Source organism: Leptidea sinapis, chromosome 38 (assembly GCF_905404315.1).
Source record: "Leptidea sinapis chromosome 38, ilLepSina1.1, whole genome shotgun sequence".
Classification (NCBI taxonomy): Eukaryota; Metazoa; Arthropoda; class Insecta; order Lepidoptera; family Pieridae; genus Leptidea; species Leptidea sinapis.
Genome location: NC_066302.1, coordinates 1,310,842 through 1,335,491, shown reverse-complemented (window position 1 = coordinate 1,335,491; position 24,650 = coordinate 1,310,842). Strand labels below are relative to the sequence as shown.

Here is a 24,650-nt window from a genome sequence, read left to right as displayed (position 1 = left end):
TTTACAAATCATTTCAATTACAATATAATATGTAAAATGATGGCATCATCAAACATACTCAATCGCCAAATAGCCAATGCCTTACAAGAGTAAGTCAAAAAAGTAAATGTAAATTAATATAAAAGTTATTGAGTACAGTAGCTGCATCATCCACGCACACCGTAACTAAATAAAGGTATTCTGTGAGCTAATTTCAAGTTGACAAACCTTGTCTCTGGACATGAGGTGCAGCAGCCTGTCGCTCTGTGAGAAGAGCGCGGCGGAGTACGCGATGTTGATGGCAGTCTCGGGCTTGTCTCCCGTCAGCACCCACACCACGACGCCGGCATCCAGCAAGGCTCGCACGGTGTGCGGCACGGCCTCCTGCAGCCGGTCCTCGACCCCCGTGGCCCCCACCAGCGTCAGAGCGCTCTCCAGCCGAGCTAACGATTCACGGATACGTTTCTCGCGACCTGCCCGCAAACCATTCTATTATTAAGAGCTTAACTTTTGATGATATGGTCGTGTAATTTAGTAGAAAAATTAAAAAAAAATACACATAAATACCTTACATCATAAATACGTCTAGATCAATGTTTCCCAACCTTTTTTAGGCCCCACCTTAACATTTCTAAGATTTTTATGCCCCACGCTCTACGTAGGGAAACTCTGGTCTAGATAGACTATGACAGCTGTGAATATAGAGCTAGCTATTTTGGGCAGTGTACGCACACTAACACAAAGCGACATACAAATCGCAAGTGTAAGACGTAGTTTGTCACGCACACAAAAGTAATAAAAACTGGGCTGTTTTATCGGTTGTCTAACAGCAAGAGACTCTATCTAGACGTATAAATTATGACGACCGATGTAGCGGAATGTTTAGTGACCCTGACTACTAAGCTAGAGGTTCCGGAATTGAATCCCGGTAGGTGCAATCATTTATATGATGAATATGGATGTTTGTTTCCGAATCATGGATGTTTATATGTATTTATGTATGTTTAAGTAAGTATATCGTGTTAAATATATCGTTGTCTTGTACCCATAGTACAGGTAGGGGCGTGCATTCAATATAGGCAAATAGGCATAGCCTACCTCAATAAAAACCTACATTAAAATTATATAACACTAACGTTATAGTTAATTAAACAACAAACACCCACCTGTAAGTTTTACCAAGGTTTTACCTTACGCTAAACCTAAGGTAGGCAGTTTTACAAAAGCCTATTAGAAGCGGCTCACTTACATAGAAATGTTCCTACAACATGACTTCTTAATTTACCAGCGTAACGTAAGCATGCCTACTGGCCTATTATTGGCCCATCGCCTAAATTTTTATGAATTATTTCGCGACTCCCGAGGTAAATAATAACCAACGATCCCATATCTATCTATCTCACTCGCTACCATGCGCAGTGGATTATAACCTGTTTAGCTCTGCTGCAAAGTGCAACACCATTTTGTTTTTTACTTTAATTGCTCAATGTTTTGATTGTGTGTTTACTGTTTGTACAATGAAATAAAAATTATAGTTAAAAAAAAACTAAAGAACACGCTTTATGTAAAATTCAACTAAAAAATAGAAAATAAATTTAAATTGAAAATAGTGCAAAAAAATATTATATATTTCATTATAAAAAAAGCGTGGGATGTAGAAGAATTATTATTTTAATAATATCTTAAAAAGCACCCCACGCTTTTTTTATAATGAAATATATAATTTTTTTTTACACTATTTTCAATTTAAATTTATTTTCTAAACTATTATTTATTTTTCATTTTTTAGTTTATTTTTTTAGATTGAATGAAGGGATTTAAATATTTGCGAATAAAATTTCAGCTAGCTCGAGATCCCCAAACTAGCTCTTATAATAATTAGCTCAGTTAAATCACGCATTAATAACTTATAATGGAAATATAAATTCACCGCCATCTATTCGCTTCTAAACGAATCAGATACTTTAATTTTGTGGAACTGTCTTGACATGTCGCGCGTTTTCTTTTTAGTTTACAATAAATTACTAGTTGGCGCTTATTAGTCATTTATTTATTTAAAAATTATATAAATTAACAAAAATCATATTTTGCAATTGAAAAATTGAATAATTTTATCAAATTAGTGTAATGTCATCGGTCCTCGATAAATCTACAAGTTCAACGAAATCTAGCCGTTTAAAGTGGGTCAAAATCGCGCCCAAAGAAGTCGGTTACAAACATACAAGTGAAGCTAATATAAAGCGTGTAATAAATGAAGTTGCTGTGTGTTGTGTGTCAAAAATAGGTACCTATTAGGTTGTTCATTTATAATAGAGAAAACAAAAATAAAAATTGTTTCTTTCAATATGTAGACCGTTTCAAATTAATATTACTTTTATTAATGTTAATCTGTGATGGTGAAAATTTTGTTCGATCGCTATTCCTTTACAATACCTACAAGTAATAACACGACCAACACCGCAAAAACAGTGGTAAGCGAATTTATATCGTTGTTACCTACTAAATATTAGACCTACTTACAATATGTAGGAAAATATATTTATTAGTTTTGAATGATAAGCACACCGACTGTAGTGTGTAATTTCTATTTTGAGTTCATAAGTTTGAAAATTGTATGGATTGAGATTAAAGTTGTTTTTGAAGCTACAAATGTTCCAAATACATATTCTTACAATAATAATTAATAGAGTTCACATTGGATCATGGATTAGTGACATCTACTGGACTTAAGAAATATGAAAGTACACAATTACAATATCACGTCATTACAATGTAATTAGTGATCGTGAAATCGATGTTAAATTTATGCAACATTATAAATGCATGAAAAATCTACACAGTGATTGCAATTTGTGTCTTTACCGCTAGAGGGCGGTAAAAACTAAAATATCTATATCATAGGTAATATTTATAACAAAATCATTTAAAAAACAACTACGCGTACCTCTTATGGATAAGGAGCTACAATAGGAAAACTAATTAACATATTCTAAAGCTAATCAAAAAGCGGATTCTATAATATGTAATTTTTGAAGAGTTTAATTTTTCATCTAATATATAAAATTGTCGTGTCGGTTTTTGTAGGTATTTGTAGTTAAACTCCTCCGAAACAGCTTGACCGATTCTCATGAAATTTTGTGTGCCCTATATAGGTTTGAGAATCGAACAACATCTATTGTTCATCTCCCTAAATGTTAAGGGTAGTCCACCCCACAATTTATTTTTATTTTTAGGTCTTTTTTTTTAATTTTATTTTATTATAATTCAGCATTTAAAAATAGATACAACTTCAAATGTTTCCCCTTCTACAATCTACAACTATTTTTGTATCCCGATTTTTATAGTATTCTGTTCCATCCACAAATCCGCTATAGGGTTGCAAGATGGCAATCGAATACAATAATTGTAGTACCATAAATTTGGTAGGTCTGAGAACTTTTTATACCCCAAAATTTTTTTTATTACTTTATATAGCAATACAACGTTTGCTGGGTCAGCTAGTATCAATATAATATTATTTTGTAGAAAATATACGATTAATAATAAATTAAATTAAAGTTGTGCTGTGCAATACCTAAATTTTAACTACATAATTTCATATTAGTAGATTAGAGTACCAAGAGTGATAAAAACTAAAATATTAGGTTGACCAATTAATAGTCCCGAAATTATACGCGAAACACAAACAACTTCAATATTTTGACCTCAAAACCTACCGCTGTGGTACTAAGCCCAACTACAACTAGTTTGATCTTCATGCCTACCTTGCTGGAAAACCAATGCACGCCCCTGAGTACAAGCTATGCCTAGTTTGGGGTAAGATAATATTTGTGTAAAAGTGTGTCAATATTATTATTATTATCTAAGCCTGTAAGATAATATAATGAATACCTTCTCCAATCTCCGACGCCCTGTTATGTGAAGCAAGCCATTCCTCCCAGCGGGCTGGCTGCATGGTCCTCTTCGCCATGACCAGTGTACGTAGACCCGCGCGCGAGTACTCGGACAGTAAGGAGCGGGTCCTCTCGTAGGCGGCCGCTTCGGATGATCCCGCGCGCATTGGAGCCAGCGCGTTCAATACCGTGCTGTCAGCTCCTTTCACATACAACACTACCTGGAAGCAATTTCTTTTCTTATGAAAGTAATAGTATATTGTGCAACTTGATCGACAACGTCGCACGATTTGCACGTACTATTTAGTATTACAAATGCCACGATTTATGTATTATATTCCGACTCCATGTTCGTTTTTAAACTTTTGTAACTTAAATTATAATTTTATTTATTAAATTTAACTGTCAGACGCGACAACCTCAATTCAGTTTTGATATTTCGATTGTGTATTTTTTAAGTTGTTATTTTATTTATTTTAACTTTTCGCAATTTCATTTACGACAAAATCACGCGTAATTTTAAAATGGGCAACCGGTTCTATATCAACCGTAACAGCGAGCGCCAAGATACTACTTTTCCCACATGAGTAATACAATATATATTTTGAAACTCAAATATTATTTATCCTCTTAGGTCAAACTTTGATACGTATGTTTCATCCAAAGAGGCATTTAATGAGAAAGACCAACAATAACTTGCTTTTTGCCCTTGAACTGCGCAGCGGTTAAATAACCTAGTCCTAACAAAATAACGTGTTACACGATACAAAAAGCACCAAAAATGGCCAATACTTCAGTTTTGTGGCGTAAAAATCGAACAGTTGTTCTAAACAGAACTCTCTATAACATTACATAGGTAATAACCGATGAGTATACCACCAAATCATGAGTGTTGTTGCTTCTGGGCATTTACAACACACCACAATGATTATAGAACTTATTCATACTATAATATACTAGCTGACGCCCGCGACCTCGTCCGCGTAGATTAAGGGTTTTTAAAAATAATAAGGAAGTTTGGAATTAAAGATTATCTCATGTCCTATTTCAGTTGCGGTCCCCGTTTTCGCTCCCGTTCCCAATATATCATATAAATCTTATTTCTAGGAAGATTGCTATGGTAAACTAAACTTACTATTGGTATAGTGTTCGACGTGAATTTCAGTTTTTCAAATTCCGCGCGAAACATGGATTTTTCCGGGATAAAATGTATACGTATGCCTATAGTCCTTTCCAAAGCTCTAGTCTATCGCTGTACCAAATTTCATCATAATGAGTCTGAACGCAATTTTATGAAATTCGCTACTGATAGCGGGGGATTTCGGCGGGAAGCGTTGTGATTGGTTAATTTTGATCGCGTCATGGACGCCAAGCTCATACCCCCCGCAAAAACATATCTCAAAGTGACGAGTGGAACTGCGGCAGGCAACGGATGAAATGACCGGCAGTGCGTGTTTGAGTTTTGACCTTTTGAGATACACCACACTACTCTGGATCCCAGTACAGTGTTATGTAGAGAGTTAGTGCGGGCTACCCGGTGAACAGTGAGCAAGGCTAATCAATTTGTTATTTTTTAAAACGATATTCCTCACTTCTGGGACTAATTAAATTAAATTAGTTACCAAAATTTATGAACGATGCGGGACTGGAACCCACGTCTCGGGTTACGCCCGAGCGCTGTTCCAAGTGAGCCAACCGTTCGAGTGACGCATGGTTCGTAAATCTTTGCATGTCTTGTTCAACTCTCAGGTTGTGGCTCGAGTGCTGCATCGTTTATAAATTTTGGTTACAAAATTAAATTAAACTTATGAAATGAAAAACTGACACATTCACACAAAAAAGTTAATGAAAACAAAATATATGCTTAATCTTAATACTTAACTTACTCAATACAAAAGAACAAGAAAAAAAAAAGCAATACTTAATGGTCTAAAACTGGAGTCCACTCTATTATAGTTGTGTCCATACATAATGAGCACAACACTGATTTTCGGTGACCTACCTACGGTGATTGTGACATATTTAGTGACAGAGAGGACAGTGTTACCTGGCCGCTGCTCGTTCGCAGCGCCACGGACATGCACTTCCTGTTGGAGTCGAACTGCTGCACCCGAAGCAGCTTCAACCTGGTGAGTTCACCGCGCACGCCCACCTCGAGCTCGTCGGGAGCTCGGGACCGCAGCTCGTACCCGTACGCCAGAGCCGCTTCGGCCAGTGCCAACTCGTCGGGACTCTCGGCTTCGAACCGTGCCAACTACATCAAACCAGATCAAATCAAAGTCAGATATCAATCAATAAGTACAACAAAAGTGTTTTCTGATCCATATGACAAGAGCGTCTAACCATGTGATTTGTATTGCATTGACAAGCATGATTAAAAGGCATTTATTTTCTCAAAATCGAATCCTTTAGAATTCTTTTTGATGTCATTTCTAATATACCAGATACTACTACCGCTTCGGAAACAAATGGCGCTCTGAGACAGAAGAAACGAGCGACATGATTTAAATAATGTTTAGATTGCTCGAATAAATACAGAAATTCTCCTACCGATATACCTATGAGGGCATCCTCATTTCTGATTCGATCTCGAAGGTAAACTCCGAGCATAGCCCTCTCCATTACCCTCTGAGCGACCATTATTGCATTTGTTTCTTCTTAATTAGAATAGGTACTTTTTGAAACAAATAAATTATTATATTAAAGTTTAAGAGTGTAGAGCGTACCGTCTATTGGCTAATTATTGGAACACAATGAGTCGATTTCGAAACAAAAACTCATTCATCACAACACATAAAGCTGCCCGAGCCATGTTTACGCCACGCAGTTTGGTCGAAGTCGGAGGTTGTTAATAAACAGACGTCAACACAAATCAAACATAACTCGTGCCTCTGTTTACAAACACAATCATATTTAGGCTCCGAAGTGAAATATTGCTACGCGTGGATATGTGATGTCATCGGGACCGTTGATATTTCCTGTGACTTCGTCAACTAGTAACAAATTGATCATTAAATGCTACATTAAATCTATTCTGCCTTCACGTAAAGGTGTCAACAACTATGCCGGATGTTTGTCATGTCATGTTGGTTCTTCATTTGTTATATATATATATATATATATATATATATATATTTTGACAATGCTTTTTTTGCAATTCCATACAGTAAACACCTATAACACCTTAGCGTTAAAACGCGATTTCAATCTACCGTATAATATAATAATGGACATTTCACCATAACGCGGCGATTTTCCACATATATATTTTTGTACATTGCTTCGCGTACCTTTACACGTGTATCAATTGTGTTATTACAAAATTAAATTATTATATTAAATTTGTCTAACTAATTAGAAATACTTGTTACGAATTGCGATTAATTATTATTATTATTATTACGAATTAGGAGGTCGTAATTAAGCCCTATAATGCTGTTTCTTATAATGCGGAACCACTCTATCGCGTTATAGGTAGTAATACCTTTGCTATACTCATGATTTACAAACTATGTGTCTTACCTTGATCCTTTTTAAAAAAATGTGTGTGTCTGTGAAATTCTACTATTAAATGTATTATAAAACACTATGCGTATCATCTCGGGGAAAATTAGAAGGATTCCATTATTAGAAAGCATGAGAGTGATATTGAAAGAGGAGTGAATACAGGAAACATGGTGTTTGTTCCAACACCCATGTACGGAAGTGAAAGTTGGGTATGGCAGAAGAAACATGAAAGCAGAATAAATGCTTTGAGATGAGAGCGTTGAGAAGTATGATAGGAGTTAAACTGAGTGACAGGATAAGAAATAGTGAGATAAGGAAACGTTGTAGTCTGAAAGAAGATGTTGTGACAAAAATTGAGAAAGGTATGTTGAGATGGTTTGGACATGTCCAGAGAATGAATGAAGAACGATTGACGAAGAAAGTGTATAAGGCCAGTGTGAATGAAAGTGTTGGAAGGGGTAGACCTAGGCGGACGTTTCTAGATCAAAACAGGGACGTCTTGAAAAAAGGCCAGGTCAAGAGTACCCTAAACCGGAGAGCATGTATGAAAGGGATAATGAAAGTGGACGAAGCGAAACAAGTATGTAAGGATCATAGCAAGTGGAAAGAAGTGGTCTCTGCCTACCCCTACCGGAAAGAGGCGTGATTTTATGTATGTATGTATGTATTATTTTTATCCCAGATTCTCCTAAAGGGTGAATATAATGACATAATATATGTGTAAATGCTCACAAAATACATTTATTTATTTACGGTGAGTGTGTGGATTGATGCATCTACTGAACTCAATAACTCTTGTTTTTACGAATTAATTTACATTTTACTTTTTTGACTTACTCTTGTGTGGAATTACTTTTAAGTATTTGACGTTTGAGTATATTTATTGTGTCACTTTACATAATATATTGCAGTTGAAATGATTTGTAAAATGATGAAACTGCAAATGTTGATTTAAAAGAGTGGCTTTCTTCCCACTTCTTTTCATCAAAGCTTAACCCTTTGCAAAGTAGCGGTAAATGTGAAAAAGAAAAAGGAAACTTGACATTCATAAGTGTCATTTCCTTGACCTTCACGAAAAAAATGATTTTGATTTTATTTAAATTTTGGCCAACGAAATGTGCAATCATTTTCTTTCAATAGAAAGTTTTTCCTTTATAAAACTGACTAGTAGCCCCGACCCGGTTACCTGCACTTCAGGCGAAGAGCTGGTCGCAGTGGAGTCGTCTTTGCTCCCAAAGGGCAGCTTGGGCAGCCTCAGTCGTAACGGGGAGGTGGTGGACGGAGGAGGCGAAGGCGTCGTTGATCTAGATTCGTTCAGTCGAGCGTATCTGGAATAGTTATATAGTCTTACTAGCTGACCCGACAGACGTTGTTATGTACGTAATAAATAAAATACTGTTTATTATGAATTTGTCAATAATATTTCATAACATCAAGAATTATTTCGTAAAATATTCTCCGTGTTGTTATAATGAAATTGTTTCACAGCAGAACTGTCAAACCGTGCGTCAATAAATTCTGTCATAGAAAATATGTCCATAGAAAAGAAATATTGTACATAAAAATAATGATGGGTCCTCAAGTTGGACTAAACTGAACTCCATGAAGAAATTAATCTCGATATAAATCCATTCATTAGTTTAGGAGTTCACTGGAAACAAACATCAGGACACTGGATGTATATATGTTAAGATAGTATTATTAGCAGCCCAATAAATATGGCTGTCAAACATGGGTGTTCACGATAATAGAGAGATATGATCAGGATTTGTCCTGAACCTATGTCACAGAGAGCCGTGGAACGAAGCATATTAAAAATAATGAAAATACACAAAGTCAGAAGAGAAGTTATTATGGTTCCCAAACAGAAATAAAACTATCCCATTTCTCAAGTTGGACTAAACAGCACTCCATGAAGTAACCCCCATTAAAATACGTTAACTAGTTTAGGAGTCTGGAAACAAACATCAGGACACCGGATTTATATATACATAAAGTAAGATATTCAAAATACATTATACCCAACCAATAGAAGGCATAGATAATCAATTGAACATTCATCTAAATTGCAATTAAATAAACATAGCATGATAATTGTAAATATACGTGCTAAGTAATGACGCTTTACAATAAATGATACATGCCGTTTATGAACTGTGTCATAACTCAAAACATAATAATTATTACAACGATGACTAACTATAGATAGCACAATATATGTACAATAGATAATTATTATTGATACACATTGAAATGAACCTGTTTGAACAACGCACGTATTGTGGTGTGAGTGAACAAAAACAAATCACAATTAAATGAACTGATCATAGAAATAAAACACTTTTAAAAGATTAAAACGCGTGTAATTGTAACTGTGTTTTTACATTAGACGTTTGCGTAAAAGTTACATAGTTGTGGTATTTTCTGTAGACAGATGACAAATACCACCTCCGAGGCAATAAATGGCGCCAAACTTCATAATGACAACTATGACAAATACTACCTTTGATTTATTTCATCTGCAGTCCCTCTGAAAAAGAGATCTGGAAAGGTCTTGAAACGTCGGGTTAACTCAAATAATAATAAAAATGTAACTTTTACGCAAAAATCTAATGTAAAAACACAGATAGAATTACACAAGTTTTAATCCTTAAAAAGTGTTTTATTTAAATGTGTAACACTCGCATTAACCAAAGAAAATACTTTGTGGAACTGATCATAGCGACACAGTAAGTGATGATAGTTTTGAACAGCTTACCACTTCTGCTTTGAGTTGGTCGATGTTCAGTTTAATAGAAGGAGCAGCTTTACAGTCGAGAATAATAAAACAATTTGAAAATCAATCTGTATTGCTGAATTCTATTTTGAACTCGGGGGGGACATTGGGGAGATTCACAAACTGAACTTATTTTGAACATTCGTACATAAGTATAGTGAGATTTTTTTTTATGACAATAAGGGACGAGATCAGGAGGACGTTCAGCTGATGGTAATTCACCCATTACAATGCAGTGCCGCTCAGGATTCTTGAAAATCCCAAAAATTCTGAGCGGCAATACAATTGCGCTCGTATCCATGAGACATAAGGTGTTAAGTCTCATTTGCCCAGTAATTTCACTAGCTACGGCGCTCTTCAGACCGAAACACAATAATGCTGACACTTCTCAGGTTCTTCACCTCAGATTTAACAATTCTAAATCAATATATTATCAATGCGATACGAACAATTGCAGCTTAGGCCGATTTGTAATGCCGATCTATATGACTAAGCCATTTTAAGCACTGTTTGAATTAAGCTAGCTCTAATATAAAAAAAAAAAGAAAAACAGGGAGACACAGAATAAGGATGTTATTGGTCTTATTTCATAAAAAGATCTAGATCTAAGAAAACACTGAAGAACGTTTGTAAAGAAAGATTGCTTGAAAAGAGGAGACATGACCTCTTAATGATCCCCCTGCCTGTCTATGCTCTCTACGAGAGACATAAGTACGAAATGCTTTTTGAAGGTTTCCCATATTATATTAAAACTCCGGGAAATCCCTGGAATAATACCCTGAGTATGTCTCTCGCTACAATTTCAGATTTACTATAACGTAAGGTCATATTATAAGCTTTAAAAGGCACAAAATACATTTCATTTCTCAAAATTGATTCCTTTAGAATTCTTTTCGATGTCATTTCTAATATACTAGATACTACTACCGCTTCGGAAGCAAATGGCTGCTCTGAGAGAGAAGAAGCCGCGCAAGAAACTCTCCCAGCATTCTTTTTTGCTCTCTTTTCATACTTCTTCAGTGGATATACTCAGCAAAGGGTTAATAAAGACTCGTCTGTATCTTTAGAGAACCTAGACTCGCTCTGCCTTACGAATAAATTGAATTAAAACCGTTAATGTTCCTTAAGTACGACGACATACCATTAAAGATTCTTTTAACTATTAACTCTTTGTTTTGACTTTGGCACAGAGTTAGCGATGGATAGAAAAAGATACGAACTTATCATTGGATCGCAGAGTTCCGTTGGGGCGGGGGGTCTTCTGAGCACGGAGGTTCTCGCTAGAGGAGGCGGAGGCGCTGAGCGACATGGAATCCACGTGCGGCTGTGACACCACAACGGTGTTGCACACCGCCAGGATCAGCAGGAACTCACGGATCTGGAAGCACCAACCCATGTTTTTCTTCAATAGCTTAAAATGTACCTAATTATTAAGCAAAAGTATTAAATCCGGAAGACGTTCACTGCTGGACAAAGGCCTCCCTCAAAGATCTCCATGACGATCGGTCCTGCGCTGCCCTCATACAACGTATTCCGGCGATCTTGACCAGATCGTCGATCCATCTTGTGGGGGGCATACCAACACTGCCTCTTCCGGTACGTGCAAGCAAATGTAATATAATAATGTAAGTAGCAATAGGGCTAACTGTATGTGAAGTGTTTATCCGGGGCAGTACTGGCACCTCACCTATTCCTGTCTCCTAATCTTGGTGCGCTTGAACTGATATATTCCGGTTGGAAATGTGTGGGTGCAATGACATTGTATAGGTTCAACTCCTAGAGCAATGTTTGCAATGCTACTGGTGGTATTGTGATGTGTTTAGACACCTATCATACTGACACTGTTATTGGCAGATGAGTCTGTTACTTCTTCCCGTAAATAAGTGTATAGAAATAGGAAAATAGTCAAAGATGTAACTTCGGCACAGCCTACTCTGTGGCAGTAGGTACTTAATCTGTAATGTGTATGTACATTTTTGATTAATGACAGAACATAATCTATTATAGTCATAACATGATGACTAATAATAATATAATGGTTCAAACATAATCACCGTAATGTTTATCAACAACATAAATTAGAATTATCTCTGTGACTTAGAATATTTAACACAATGGAAACACCACCCATTAGCGGTAACCTAACCTAGGTGATTGGACCTAGTTTTATCGCTCGCTTTATTCGCTCTCTTATTTATTTACATTATTGGAGACAAAAACAAAAGAGTAAATACAAATTAAAATTATAACGAACTAAGATAATTACATTGTTCCCTTGGAACGTCTCACTGAGAACATAGATGTTGAAGATAAAAGCGACAACGTAAAGTTAAAGTTACAGCACAATAAAATTTAATTTCAGTAAAGGTAAATAACACTTGGTAAAAGTAAGCTATATCATTGAAAAACTTGAATTTACAAAGCAAAAATAATAAGTTTTAAGTTAAGATTATTTAAATGAGAACTGAATATTTTTTTAAGAATCGTTTTGGGAGCACGAAAACATGTCAATGTTATTCAATGTCTTGTTTTGTTATATATTTAATTTTGTTTTCCTAGGTTTTGATTTTATGTTTAGGATTACCTTACTATGTGACGATTTACCCGCCATTTATTTCAAGGTTCACCATTTCACGCTTCAAGGGGCACATGGTGTCTTAATCGTATAGTCGAAGCCGATGCGATTGGAAATAGAATAATTTACTTGAGACCTGAAAGGATTGCACCGCCATGCCCCTCGCTTTATGATACGTCTGCTTAAGTAGATTTATAAAAACATTACTAACCTTTTGCGTGTGCTGTCCGTCGTTGCTATCCAACAAATGTTGCAGCAGTCTTCTATTAGGCGACACGTGAGTTAATGGCGTCACGATAGGCGGCAGCTCCGTGGATGGTTCAGCTTCAGGGCCCGGTGGATGGTCATAGTCCACGCCGTTGACCGTACAACGTCTGAATACCATCTTATTTTCGGTCAACGTGCCTGTCTTGTCACTGAACAGATAGTTGATTTGGCCCAGTTCTTCGGTAATATTCAGCGCCCTGCATTCCGTTCGCGTGTTGGTCACGGGGTCATACATGTCGACGTCCTGGTGGATGTGGTACACTTGCAACAGCTTTGTCATTTCTATCGTGACGTACAACGACACCGGGATCATCACTTGCAGGACGATTATGTACGTCCAGAATATTAGAAGTCCTTCGTATGCCGGCTTGTCGGCGCTAGGAATGAACGGCGTGAACTTATTGCTGTATGGGTAGTATCTGTCGAACCATAGCTTGCAACATACGGCGCCAGCGCAGCAGAGGAATAGCAGCACGAGGACACACCATATAACGTCCGTGTTCATCCTCTTCTCGAGTTTGGAGCATTTGTATCTCGGGCCTCCGTTGTTGAGCATCGCCTTCGTTTCGTGTCCCGCGTACACCACTATTCCTTCCACGAAGTCAGTGTTCTTTATCGTGCAATCCCTCAGGAGGAGATTTTCTGAATTTAAAGGAACTCTGACGCCGTTTGGATGTGATATCGTTCCGGTGAACCTATATATTTTAGTCGAAGGTCTCTCTACTTCGACTGAGCTTCTGAATTTTGCGGGATTGAAGTCGAATTGCTGAAAAATATTTTTTTTTTTTAATTTTAATACATTACATAGCAAAAGTGAATATATAGATGGAGCCTTCAACAGCAACAGCAGTTGGGTCATCTTTTCTCGCTAAGAACATTCTACATCTTTCAAACTTTTCAGTTGGAAGTAGTTTATGGAATATAAATTCCGATTTGGCATTTTAACGTTAACAAATATAATAATAATGTCACCAAGTTTATGGCACTCACAGACCGTTTTAATAAACTTTGCTCGCAGACGGATCATTGAATTATGACTTGGGTGATTTCTTCCGCCCATAAGGTCAATGAGCAGATTCGAATGAGATAAGTGCTGCCCCATAAATACATATTAGGTACATATTATGTGGAGTGTCAGTATTTTTCAAAGAAAGGAAAAACAGAACAGTAGTTACAAAACCTTATTTATTCACCTGATGGGTTGTTCAGTTTCAGGCTTGTTTATATCCACGTATTTCGTTTGTGCAACTTGAATCATTGATATATTACTACAAGACTAAAGATTTTCAATGAATCGCGCGGATCAATAGATCCAACTCAAACTTTATCTAATCACAATAAAAATAATCATTATATATTTTAATTAAAAAAAAAAAACATTTTTTATTAATTGATTTAAACAACTTTTAACATCCATCCCATCATGTGCGTATCATCATCATCCTATATTGGATGGCGTCTCCTTTTAGTTGAATACTCTAAAATGGCGCCCGATCAAATAATGCACCGTTTACAACACGCCGGGGCCTGAGAATCGGGGCGAGATGTAGACCGAGTTAACAGTTGAGTGAGCATTTAGTTGAAGTTATTATTGAACAATAGACAATAACCATTTCTGAAAATATTATTGTTCGCTGAGATAATAATTTGCAGGTCTATGTTGGTAGATGAATGACGACTCCATACATCGTCTTAGATATTTTATACGTCCAGAAAGAGTCTCTCGTTGTTAAACAACTGATAAAAACAAGCCAGGTTTAATACGAATTATATGTCAGCTGTCATAGTCTCTCTAGACGTATAAATGATCTAAGTACGTCGTTTAAGGGCTCGGCATTCGAGGAAGAGGTCACTGGTGCAAGGTTTGATTCTTAATACATTTTCTCACCGTCCACAAATGTATTTACAGGTTAGTTATTACACCAAAATATATTAAACTGGAGGATAACAAAAAAAAATAGAGCTAACAGTCATCTGGTTCATACCAAGCGAACGCCATCTTAAAGTTGAGTTAAAAAAATGATTTACTTGTTACTGTAAAATCCATCCAAACCAAATCCAACAGATCAAAAAGAAAATGATGAAAATAATCGAAAGTCAAAAGGGGCGTATTCACATTTCATATCCTGCTAAGTCCGTGAGTGTGAGGGAGTGCAACATATTGGCAATACTCCTCCCCCCCATTTATAGCACGTGCCACAAATTTTAGCGGTTACATTAATTATTATATGAATAAAAATTGTTATGATCAAACAGTTTTATAGCCACAAAACACTATCTTAATTGCTCTGTATTTTTATGATACTTGTCTTGATAAGTATGGATAGTAACTAAATGCAATCAGTTATACCAACCTCATTGGAAAAAATCATCTATTTATGTGTGAATTTATTATGTATATAGGTAGTTTTCAATGCCCCTAGTTTACAATAATAATTATGCATACTTAGTAGTGAAATAAAAATTACCTAATGTATTTTTTTTTTGCAAAAACGGGTACCTTATCTTTAAAGCCCGGTGCTACAGTCCTCTGCTTGAGGTTGGTCTCTCCGTCCAGGTTGCAGGTGTCGAGGTAGCAGATCCCCAGAGAGTTAGAGGAGTGCAGCAGCACCAGGTCAGCGGGCACCGCCTCGTTGTTGGATAGATGCACCAGATCTCCTACCCGGACTTCCTTCCACTTCATGCGCACATACCTCTCCACAGATCTACGAGAGAAATTGAGATAAATAAATATGGGATTAAAAATGATTAGATTACACCTGATAATCTAGTTCACAAACTTTTGGTAACGCATAATAAAAGCCACAGTTCTCGAGCGAAATAGCCTAAGCAAAGAAGGTCCTAATAATAATAAAAAATCATACATCATACAAATTTGTTTTGCCGACTCATTTGTTTTCTTATGCAAGATCGTTGTTTTAATTGATATCAAAATCTCCTCTGAAAATTATAAAAACTAAAACCCAGATAAATAATATTGTAATAAGAGATAAAATAAATGAAAGACTTGTCGTTTCTGACATACGAAGAAAAACGAAATAAATAATACATAGGTAAACACTCTGTTATAGTTAACGAAAGTGAATAAACAAAAACGTAATTGCGCGCATTTATTTCTCAAGGAAAATAAAATGTACTGTACGAGCATCTGGCTCATCTCCCGTGAAGAACGACCTATGTCATAGACAATGACGTTATATACATGACAATTCATGTCATACAAAGACAAAGCCGAAAAATGGCACATGACGGGCACTTGCGACAAATTACACTATAATAAGCTTCGACTACCATAATATGTATACATTTCTGCGTGTACTCGAGTTGTTAAAAGTATTGTGGGTCTATAGACAGCAATGTAATTATGTTTCAGTTTAAGCTGCGAATGTTGAAATTAGAACCCAATTTGGACAGTGACATCAGTGGAGCAGCAGTGAAGTATTTTTTTAAACCCTGACGAAAAAGAGGGTTGTTACAAGTTTACGTTTGTCAATCTGTCCCTATTTTCTGATCCAGATCTATTCAGTCGGTGGTTTTTTACGTTTTTAATCAAAAAATACACTCTATAAAGGCGAAAGTTTGTATGTTTATTTATTGGTTTGTGTGTATATTTTTATTATTGACTATTGCCGTCCATATTTATATGGAACGTCATTAAACTTACCATACAAGTTACTATCCCTGAGACTATAATATAGAATATCATGTAAATATAATTCCATTTCAAAAGAACAATACAAGTGGTTCCTATTCTAGTATACCAACGAACATACATTTTTCGCACCACAGAATATATAATAGTAAAAGTACAGATAAGATTCACTGCACAAAATCATTTAAAAAATCTTGCTCTTAGGATTCGTACTGAATTAATTAACGACCGTTTTTAATAACCTATCTATCCTTAGTTTAACTTACTATAGGTAAGACAAATCTATCCTTTTACGCTTACTTACATTTTTATAACCTATCGACATAAAGCATTGGATTATCGACATAAGCAACTATGGATAGATAAGATCTTGTCACTAAACGGTGACAGCAATGTATCCGTAACTAGATACGTTATTGAAAACGGCCGTAAATAAACTACACCTATTTGACATAATGAATACAGCACATAAGTCGTCAACAATAAATATGTACTGCATAATATTATTTAGAATTTAGATTAATGATGTGGCCTTAATTTAAAACGAAAGAAGATTCATTAAATACAAACTTAACGTGTCGTTAAGATAATATTATCAAAAATAAAACATTTAATTTTCGTTGTTACCTGCTAATGTTGATGTGACAACGGTGTATGAAATGATATAAGAGATAAGAACAATATAAAATATATTATTTCGACATCAGCAAATGGCCTAACGGAAGACCAGCGCTGGTTTTCAAACTAGCAAATATGCTGAGTTGTGACGACTTTGTGACGTATAGAAAATAATATTCCTCAATTTTGTTTACGTTTAATTTTTGAAGTTTAATTTTTTTAATCTTTTGTATCTAGATGTATTATACTATATATCGTATATCGTCACAAATAAACTTTTATTTTCTTTCTTCTTTCTATTTTTAACAATAAAAACGAACGAACACTGTAAATTGTTAGATAAGCATGACAACAGTTCGAGCTGGAAGAATAAAGATGAGGGTTAAGAAACGTATATCATAAGTATAATCAACTATGCAGAAACATGTAGTTGTGGGTAGATAGAAATTAAACTAGGTGATGGGTATTATGGGTGTACCTATTCAAATCTAAGACTCCAATGATAAAAATATGATTTATCGTGCATTATAAATAACATTATCTATTATGTTTTACTATCTATTAATATGGTATTAAATCTGATTAAGGGAGAGTGTTGAATTGTATAATCTGTGTACTTATAAAGATAATATGAAAAATATTTTGCGGTATGTCGAAATCACGCAAAAACTACTGAACGTATCTGATTTTGATGATTATAAGCCTTCTTTTCAACCGATAGGTACGCTCTTGACACAGCACTCATGATTGTCAAGAAGGTTTAACAGGAGCAGATATATCTAAAGCGCAACCTTTTTCGCCATCAGAGAGATGGCGAATGTTAAAGGTCATTCGATTACAATTATGCACGGGGCCGCCCACAGCAGATGTAATCTGGTCGCTCCATTGCATAGGTGACCTTCTACACAGTTTAATGCGTTCCGTTTCCGTCAAGACGACAAGGCGTTTTATGGACTGGCTGCCTGACCTCGAAACGAGTCCAAAGAGGGCGAGTATGTGGGTCTGCACTATAGCAGAAACAAGCTGTTTGATATTTAGCTCCTGGACTATCGAAGAGTTTGTGCAGTTAATTCGAGAGCGTCTATTTTCTTCTTTTCAACCTCTCGCAATGTCCAAGTTTCGGCAGAATATACAAATATGGGTAAGATTAACGTTCGCATGAGCCTGGTTTTTGTGATTCTAATGATATTGGTAACATTTTTTAGTCTCAGCGTGGCCGGATTTAGATAGTCTTATGTGTACGAATCAGCCAGTTTGTGTCTATCCTATTAACGTTTTACGATATCGAGAGCCACTGCCGAGTGCCGAAACCATTGCCATGTGTGTTTCCAGTCAAAGATCTATTTCCCGACAATATTTGTCTAAGGTAAGTAATGACGATAACAGAGAAAAAAGCTTAAGTTCTTCAATTAATAATTGAATCACTTCCGTCTATTCTCTATTTCTCGGTCTTCACTATGTGTACTATTGATCTATTTTGTCTTACAGAGTTGTTCAAAGCATAATATCTAATAGTATTCTTATAAATGATCTATCTTGGATTAGGTAAGGTTTATCTAGTTAAAGTAAGCTACGTCTACTTGTGATGTACTGATATTGTTTATTTTTAGCAATAGCGGGGTCAGATAAAATATCTCTACGACGCACTCGACATCGCAGACGCTCTAGATTTTAGAAGACGAATAATCTTGCGATGATCGTACAAAAGATTATGCCGCCTCTTCACAATCGGCGATTAAAGGCGAATAGACGCGAGCACGATCGTGTGGAGGGCTTATTCGCTTCTAGTCACCGATCATCGTTTATAATCGTCAAAGTAATCGGTGACTTGGCGGTTTTTCGAGTACGCCCAATTGCATATCAATTGTGCCCACACAATTGTGCCCTCATTCATTCACTGGAGGACACTGGACAGTGAGCGAAGCAAGTAACTAGGGTTACATAATAAATTCAATATACTTGGATATGAATATCTGCTTTGTTCTATTAATATGAATGCTCAAACACCACAGTATTCTCTTCTTCCATTTTTTTTTCACAGCTTTTCGTTTAAATAATTTGACAAAATGATTCTATACTGAAATTATATGAATGGTAACAGCAGCTATAAACTCCACGTCCATCTTGAAGGACTGTTGCTCAATAAATGATCACGGACGAACGTGTGGATGCGTTCACGATGATCAATGATTAACTTGCCGATGACAGACGATCATCGCCGGTAGTGGAGAGGAGGCATTACATATACAAAGGTTGATGGGCTGTAAGAGATGGTTAAGTCGAGAATCACCGAAAAACAGAGAATAATAATACATTTTAAATAGAAACCAATGACTATAAATCACGTGGTGCATGTGTAAATATAAATTAACCTACAAGCATATTGTAATTGTATTTTCTGTTATGTAATCCAATTAATTCTATGATGTAACGTGTGATGTAAACAGTGATACGCGATACGGTCACTCGGATATTGATGCAGCTTCGGTGATTCACTACAATATCACTTTTCTTTTACTATCACCAGCCAAGCGTGAGTCGGAAGCGCTGTTTGCAGGCGAACAATGTAAGCTTCATATTTTTTATGAAAATAAGAGACGAGTCGAGCAGGACGTTCAGCTGATGGTAATTGATACACCCATTATAATGCAGTGCCGCTCAGCATTGTTGAAAAAACCCAATAATTCTGAGCGGCGCTACAATTGTGCTCGTCACCTTGAGACATACGATGTTAAGTCTCATTTGCCCAGTAATTTCACTAGCTACGGCACCCTTCGAAACACAGTAATGTTTACACATTACTGCTTCACCGCAGAAATAGGCGCTGTTGTGGTATCACCCATAATCTAGCCGGCTTCCTGTGCAAAGGAGCCTCCCACTGATATAATGTATGTATATATCCATTGGTACATGTATGGGTCCTTTTTGCTTTATAGCAGATAAATGTAGTCTGTAGCTATACAATTTTAGAATAAAGATCTGCTATTATTTATATATTACAAGCTGACCCAACAGATTGTTCTGTATATAATAAATAAAATAATGTTTTTATATCAATTTGTCAATAATATATCATAACATCAAAAATTACTTCGTAACGTATGCTCCTTGTTGTTATAATGAAATTGTTTCACAGCAGAACTGTCAAACTGTGCGTCAATAAATTCTCTCATAGAAATTAAGTATGGACACATCAAAGGAAAAACAAATTTGTTGTTTTTATTTAATTTAGCAGCATTTTCCTATTTATTCACCTTTTCAACCTTCTCTGGACTGGACAAATAACTCAAGACCTAAATTTGCCAAATCGGTCACGCCGTTCTCGAGTTTTAGCGAGACTAAAGAACAGCAATTCATTTATATATATATAGATTATATTGTCGCTAAAATTCTTGCGAGTGCGTTTTTAATTTTTAGTTTAGTTTTTAATTTCCACAGCGTGAATAACTATAATAGAATTGTAATTGAAATGATTTGTAAATTGATGTAAATGTAAATCTAGATATAAAAGAGTGGCAATGAGTTTCTTGCTACTTCTTCTCATTAGCTCAACCCTTTACGAAGTAGCGGTAGATTCAATAAGATTTTTTTTTTGACATTCATAAGTGTCATTTCCGTGACCTATGTGAATAAACTGATTTTGATTTGATTTGATTTGATATACTTAGCACACTTCTATGATATTTTGATACACAAAATCTAATATATAAAATTCTCGTGTCACGGTGTATGTAATTGAACTCCTCCGAAACGGCTCGACCGATTTTCGTGAATCTTAGCGTGCATATCGGCTAGGCTGGAGAATCTATTTTTCATCCCCCTAAATGTTAAATATAAATGGGTGGTCCTAAATTGTTTTTTTGGACGTAATTTTTTGTTTTTAAAAATACATACAATTTAAAATTTTCACCTGTCTACGATCAACCCCTGTTTTTTAATCGCGATTTTTTATATTATACCGTTTCATGAACAGTTATTGGTTGCAAGATGGCAATCGAATACAATACGTCTAATAGTACGATTTATCTGGTAGGTCTGAGAATCGATCGGTTGCATCTATTTTTTATACCGAAAAATTTTTAATATTGATTTTTTTTAAATTACATTATATGGCAACACAAAGTTTGCTGGGTCAGCTAGTAATAAAGTATAATTTCATTCTTAATACGACATTGATCTTTCTTACAGTAATTGAAATAATATGCAAGGCAACGCCGTTTTTACTTAAGCCGGACCGGAAGCGGCTCCACAGCGGACACGTAAAACAACATTAGTTGAGAAGGTTCTTACAAATTTCTCTAGTGGACGCGAGGTTGAAATGAAAGTGAGTAAGATTCATACGTGACTGGCTGTAATAACTTTATAGTTTTTCGGCAAATGGCTCATTATTTCCGGCTAGTGCTGTTAACCTTTAGGCTTTCGCATGACAAGGAGCCAAACGGCTGTCGTTGCTTTTGATGGGTAGAAGTAACGTAGCAAATAACGCAATATTATGTAAATGGATTCTCAAATATGCATGATAATGCATACCATAGTATTATATAAGAAACTAGCTGACCCAGCAAACGTTATATGGCCAATTAAAGTAATAAGAAAAATTCAATGGAACAGAATAATATGAAAATCGTAAATCAAAAACAGTGGTTGATCGTAGAAGGGCGAAGATTTGAAGTTGTATGTAACTTTCAATGCTTAATCATAATAAAATAAAATATCCAAAAATATATATATTATACTTACTTACTTATATTTTATACTTCTATACTTATAATTTAGGGATATGAAAATAAACGTTGACCGATTCACAGAACTACCCTATATGTGCACAAATGTTCATACAAATCCGGAGGAATTTGGTAACAAACACCGGGACACGAGAATTTTATATATTAGAATAAGCTGCAGTAGGTACCATATACTTTTGACTTGCCACAGCGCTTCTTATCAAACCGAAAAACAGTTAGCCGCCACGCCCGGCAGTTATGTAACATCTTAGTGAAAACTCCAATTTTCAAGTTCATAAAACTAAAAAGCCAATTAAAAATATAAATTTATAAGAAAATAGACACTCATGCTAATAAATAAGACAAGAATTTGCATTGTTGTTAGCCATCAGCTAGCGTACACGGCGGCATGAGAGTTGGGAGAGAGTCATATCGTTTTCCGTGACGGCAAACTGGTAGGTTTACTATAAAAATGTGTTAAATTTTAACTTCTATACAAAACTGATGTTCGTCATTAAAAAGCTTAAATACAGATTAATAAGTAAGTAATTAGTAGTAAATTCATTATTTTTATTTTTGTTTTTTGTTTTTAGCATTAGTTCTTTAGGTTAGTAACGGTTTGTATACTTTTAATTTAGATATGCAATAAGGGGTATTAAAACACGAATGTGGGTTTATCGTATAGTATAATAATATCACATGAGTGTTTTAATACCTAATTATCAACAGTTGCATACAAGACTTTATCTACACCCGTAATATGAATCCTCTATAAAAGATACCGAAACAGTTAGCTTACTGCTAACATTAAAAAGGTAGTCCTAGTAACCATACATCATCCAAGCGAGTGTTGTATTGTTGTACTGAATTTCATTACAACATTCGTTCGGATGATCTAATGGTTATTAGGACATTGGGTGTTTCAATGTTGGCAATAAGCTAACTGTTTTAGAATCTATAATAGAGGATTTAAAGCATGGGTGTAGAAAAATAATAAGACTTATTGATACGAATAAGATAAACATCTTATTCGTATATGTTAAATTATGTGTCTAGTTGGTAAGCCTTAATAAATAAATAAATAAAGAAACACCACCTAGAAGAGCGCGCGAGAATCCCCGTCCCATGATTTACAGTAATGGTTATAAAGCCGAGTGTAACCTAGTTAGTGTCCAACATTAATCACCTTACGTAGTGCCGGTGTATCAATTACAATGATTTATGCAATTCCGTGCGCACTGGTTCCGCTTCCACACACGAATTCCATTCATCGATTCTGCATTATCGCCCTGACGAACGCAAACTTCCGATATATTATCATACGTATATCAATAAGCAGATAAAGCTTATATTAGCTTGGCAGGCCAAGAATCCTTAAACGTATTCGCGACCTACAAGACGGTCCACTTACTTGAAATATTGAACACAAAGATGAACATATAAAACTGTAAAGTAGATCGTATAGATGAAGCCACAACCTGAGTTGAACAAAGCATACAAGATTTTATAAAAATACGTCAATGAACAGTTGGCTCGGTTGGACAGAGCGCTCGCACGTAACGCGAGAGGTCGCGGGTTCAACTCCCGCAATGTTCATAAAATTTTGTTTTCAGTTTTATTTGTGTAATTTATCCCAGAAGTTTGGGTTATCACTTTAAAAACATAACAAATTGTTAATATTTATACCTATTTTACTTTTCTAGCAATACCTTAAGTCTCAGATAATTAATACGTCTAGATAGAGCATCTTGTTGTTAGGCAACACATGGCTAGGTTTATTACTTAAGTTGCTGAAAATAGAGGCAACACTTCGCCGTTATTTGTTCCGAAGTGTTTACAGCTGTCACAGTCTTTAAATTATCAAAGCCTCAAGCAATAGTTGAGAAGATATTTTATAAGTATATTATTTTAACCATAACATAATATACTAATCTTAAAGTAAAGTTCTCGAATGGCGACCACGTACCGGAAGACGCAGTATTGGTAAGCCCCTCACAAGATGGACCGACGATCTGGTCAAGATCGCCGGAATACGTTGGATGAGGGCAGCGCAGGACCGTCGCGTCGTGGAGATCTTTGAGGGAGGCCTTGTCCAGCAGTTGACGTCTTCCGGCTGATGATGATGATGATATACTAATCTTTCTCTGTTTTCAACTAAGGTAACATAAGCTGTGTTTACCCATCATTGGATGTTCACTACAGTTACTAAGTTGTGTTTATGTTTTCTGAATACGTTTCTGTGTTTTCCTGTTGCTAAATCTAATAAATAAATAAATAAGCCGCAAATCCTATTGCGCTACACAGTAGCACAGGTTCACCAGTGGGAGGCACAGGAAGCCGGCTAGATTATGGGTAATGGGTACCACAACAGCGACTATTTTTGCCGTGAAGCAGTAATGTGTAAACATTACTGTGTTTCGGTCTGAAGGGCGCCGTAGCTAGTGATATTACTGGGCAAATGAGACTTAACATCTTATGTCTCAAGGTGACGAGCACAATCGTAGTGCCGCGCAGAATTTTTGGGTTTTTCAAGAAACCTAAGCGGCACTGCATTGTAATGAGTAGGGAGTATCAATTACCAGCTCAATGTCCTGTCCGTCCCTTATTTTCATAAAAAAAAAGTAACTGTCAAGTTATGAAAACTAGTCCGTGATTACCT

General features: G+C 35.9%; 1 protein-coding gene across 1 annotated transcript in view; it reads right to left on the bottom strand.

Annotated features, from left to right (window-relative positions):
* The window catches only part of LOC126975884 (phospholipid-transporting ATPase VD), a 95,732-nt gene that overhangs the window by 18,081 nt on the left and 53,001 nt on the right, over window positions 1-24,650 (bottom strand). The window contains exons 2-8 of the mRNA XM_050823977.1: window positions 15,498-15,702; window positions 12,942-13,763; window positions 11,376-11,533; window positions 8,566-8,707; window positions 5,920-6,126; window positions 3,871-4,093; window positions 208-452 (exon numbers count right to left, since the gene is read on the bottom strand). Of these exons, the coding sequence (XP_050679934.1) occupies window positions 208-452; window positions 3,871-4,093; window positions 5,920-6,126; window positions 8,566-8,707; window positions 11,376-11,533; window positions 12,942-13,763; window positions 15,498-15,702 (2,002 nt within the window). The remainder of the gene's footprint in view (window positions 1-207; window positions 453-3,870; window positions 4,094-5,919; window positions 6,127-8,565; window positions 8,708-11,375; window positions 11,534-12,941; window positions 13,764-15,497; window positions 15,703-24,650) is intronic.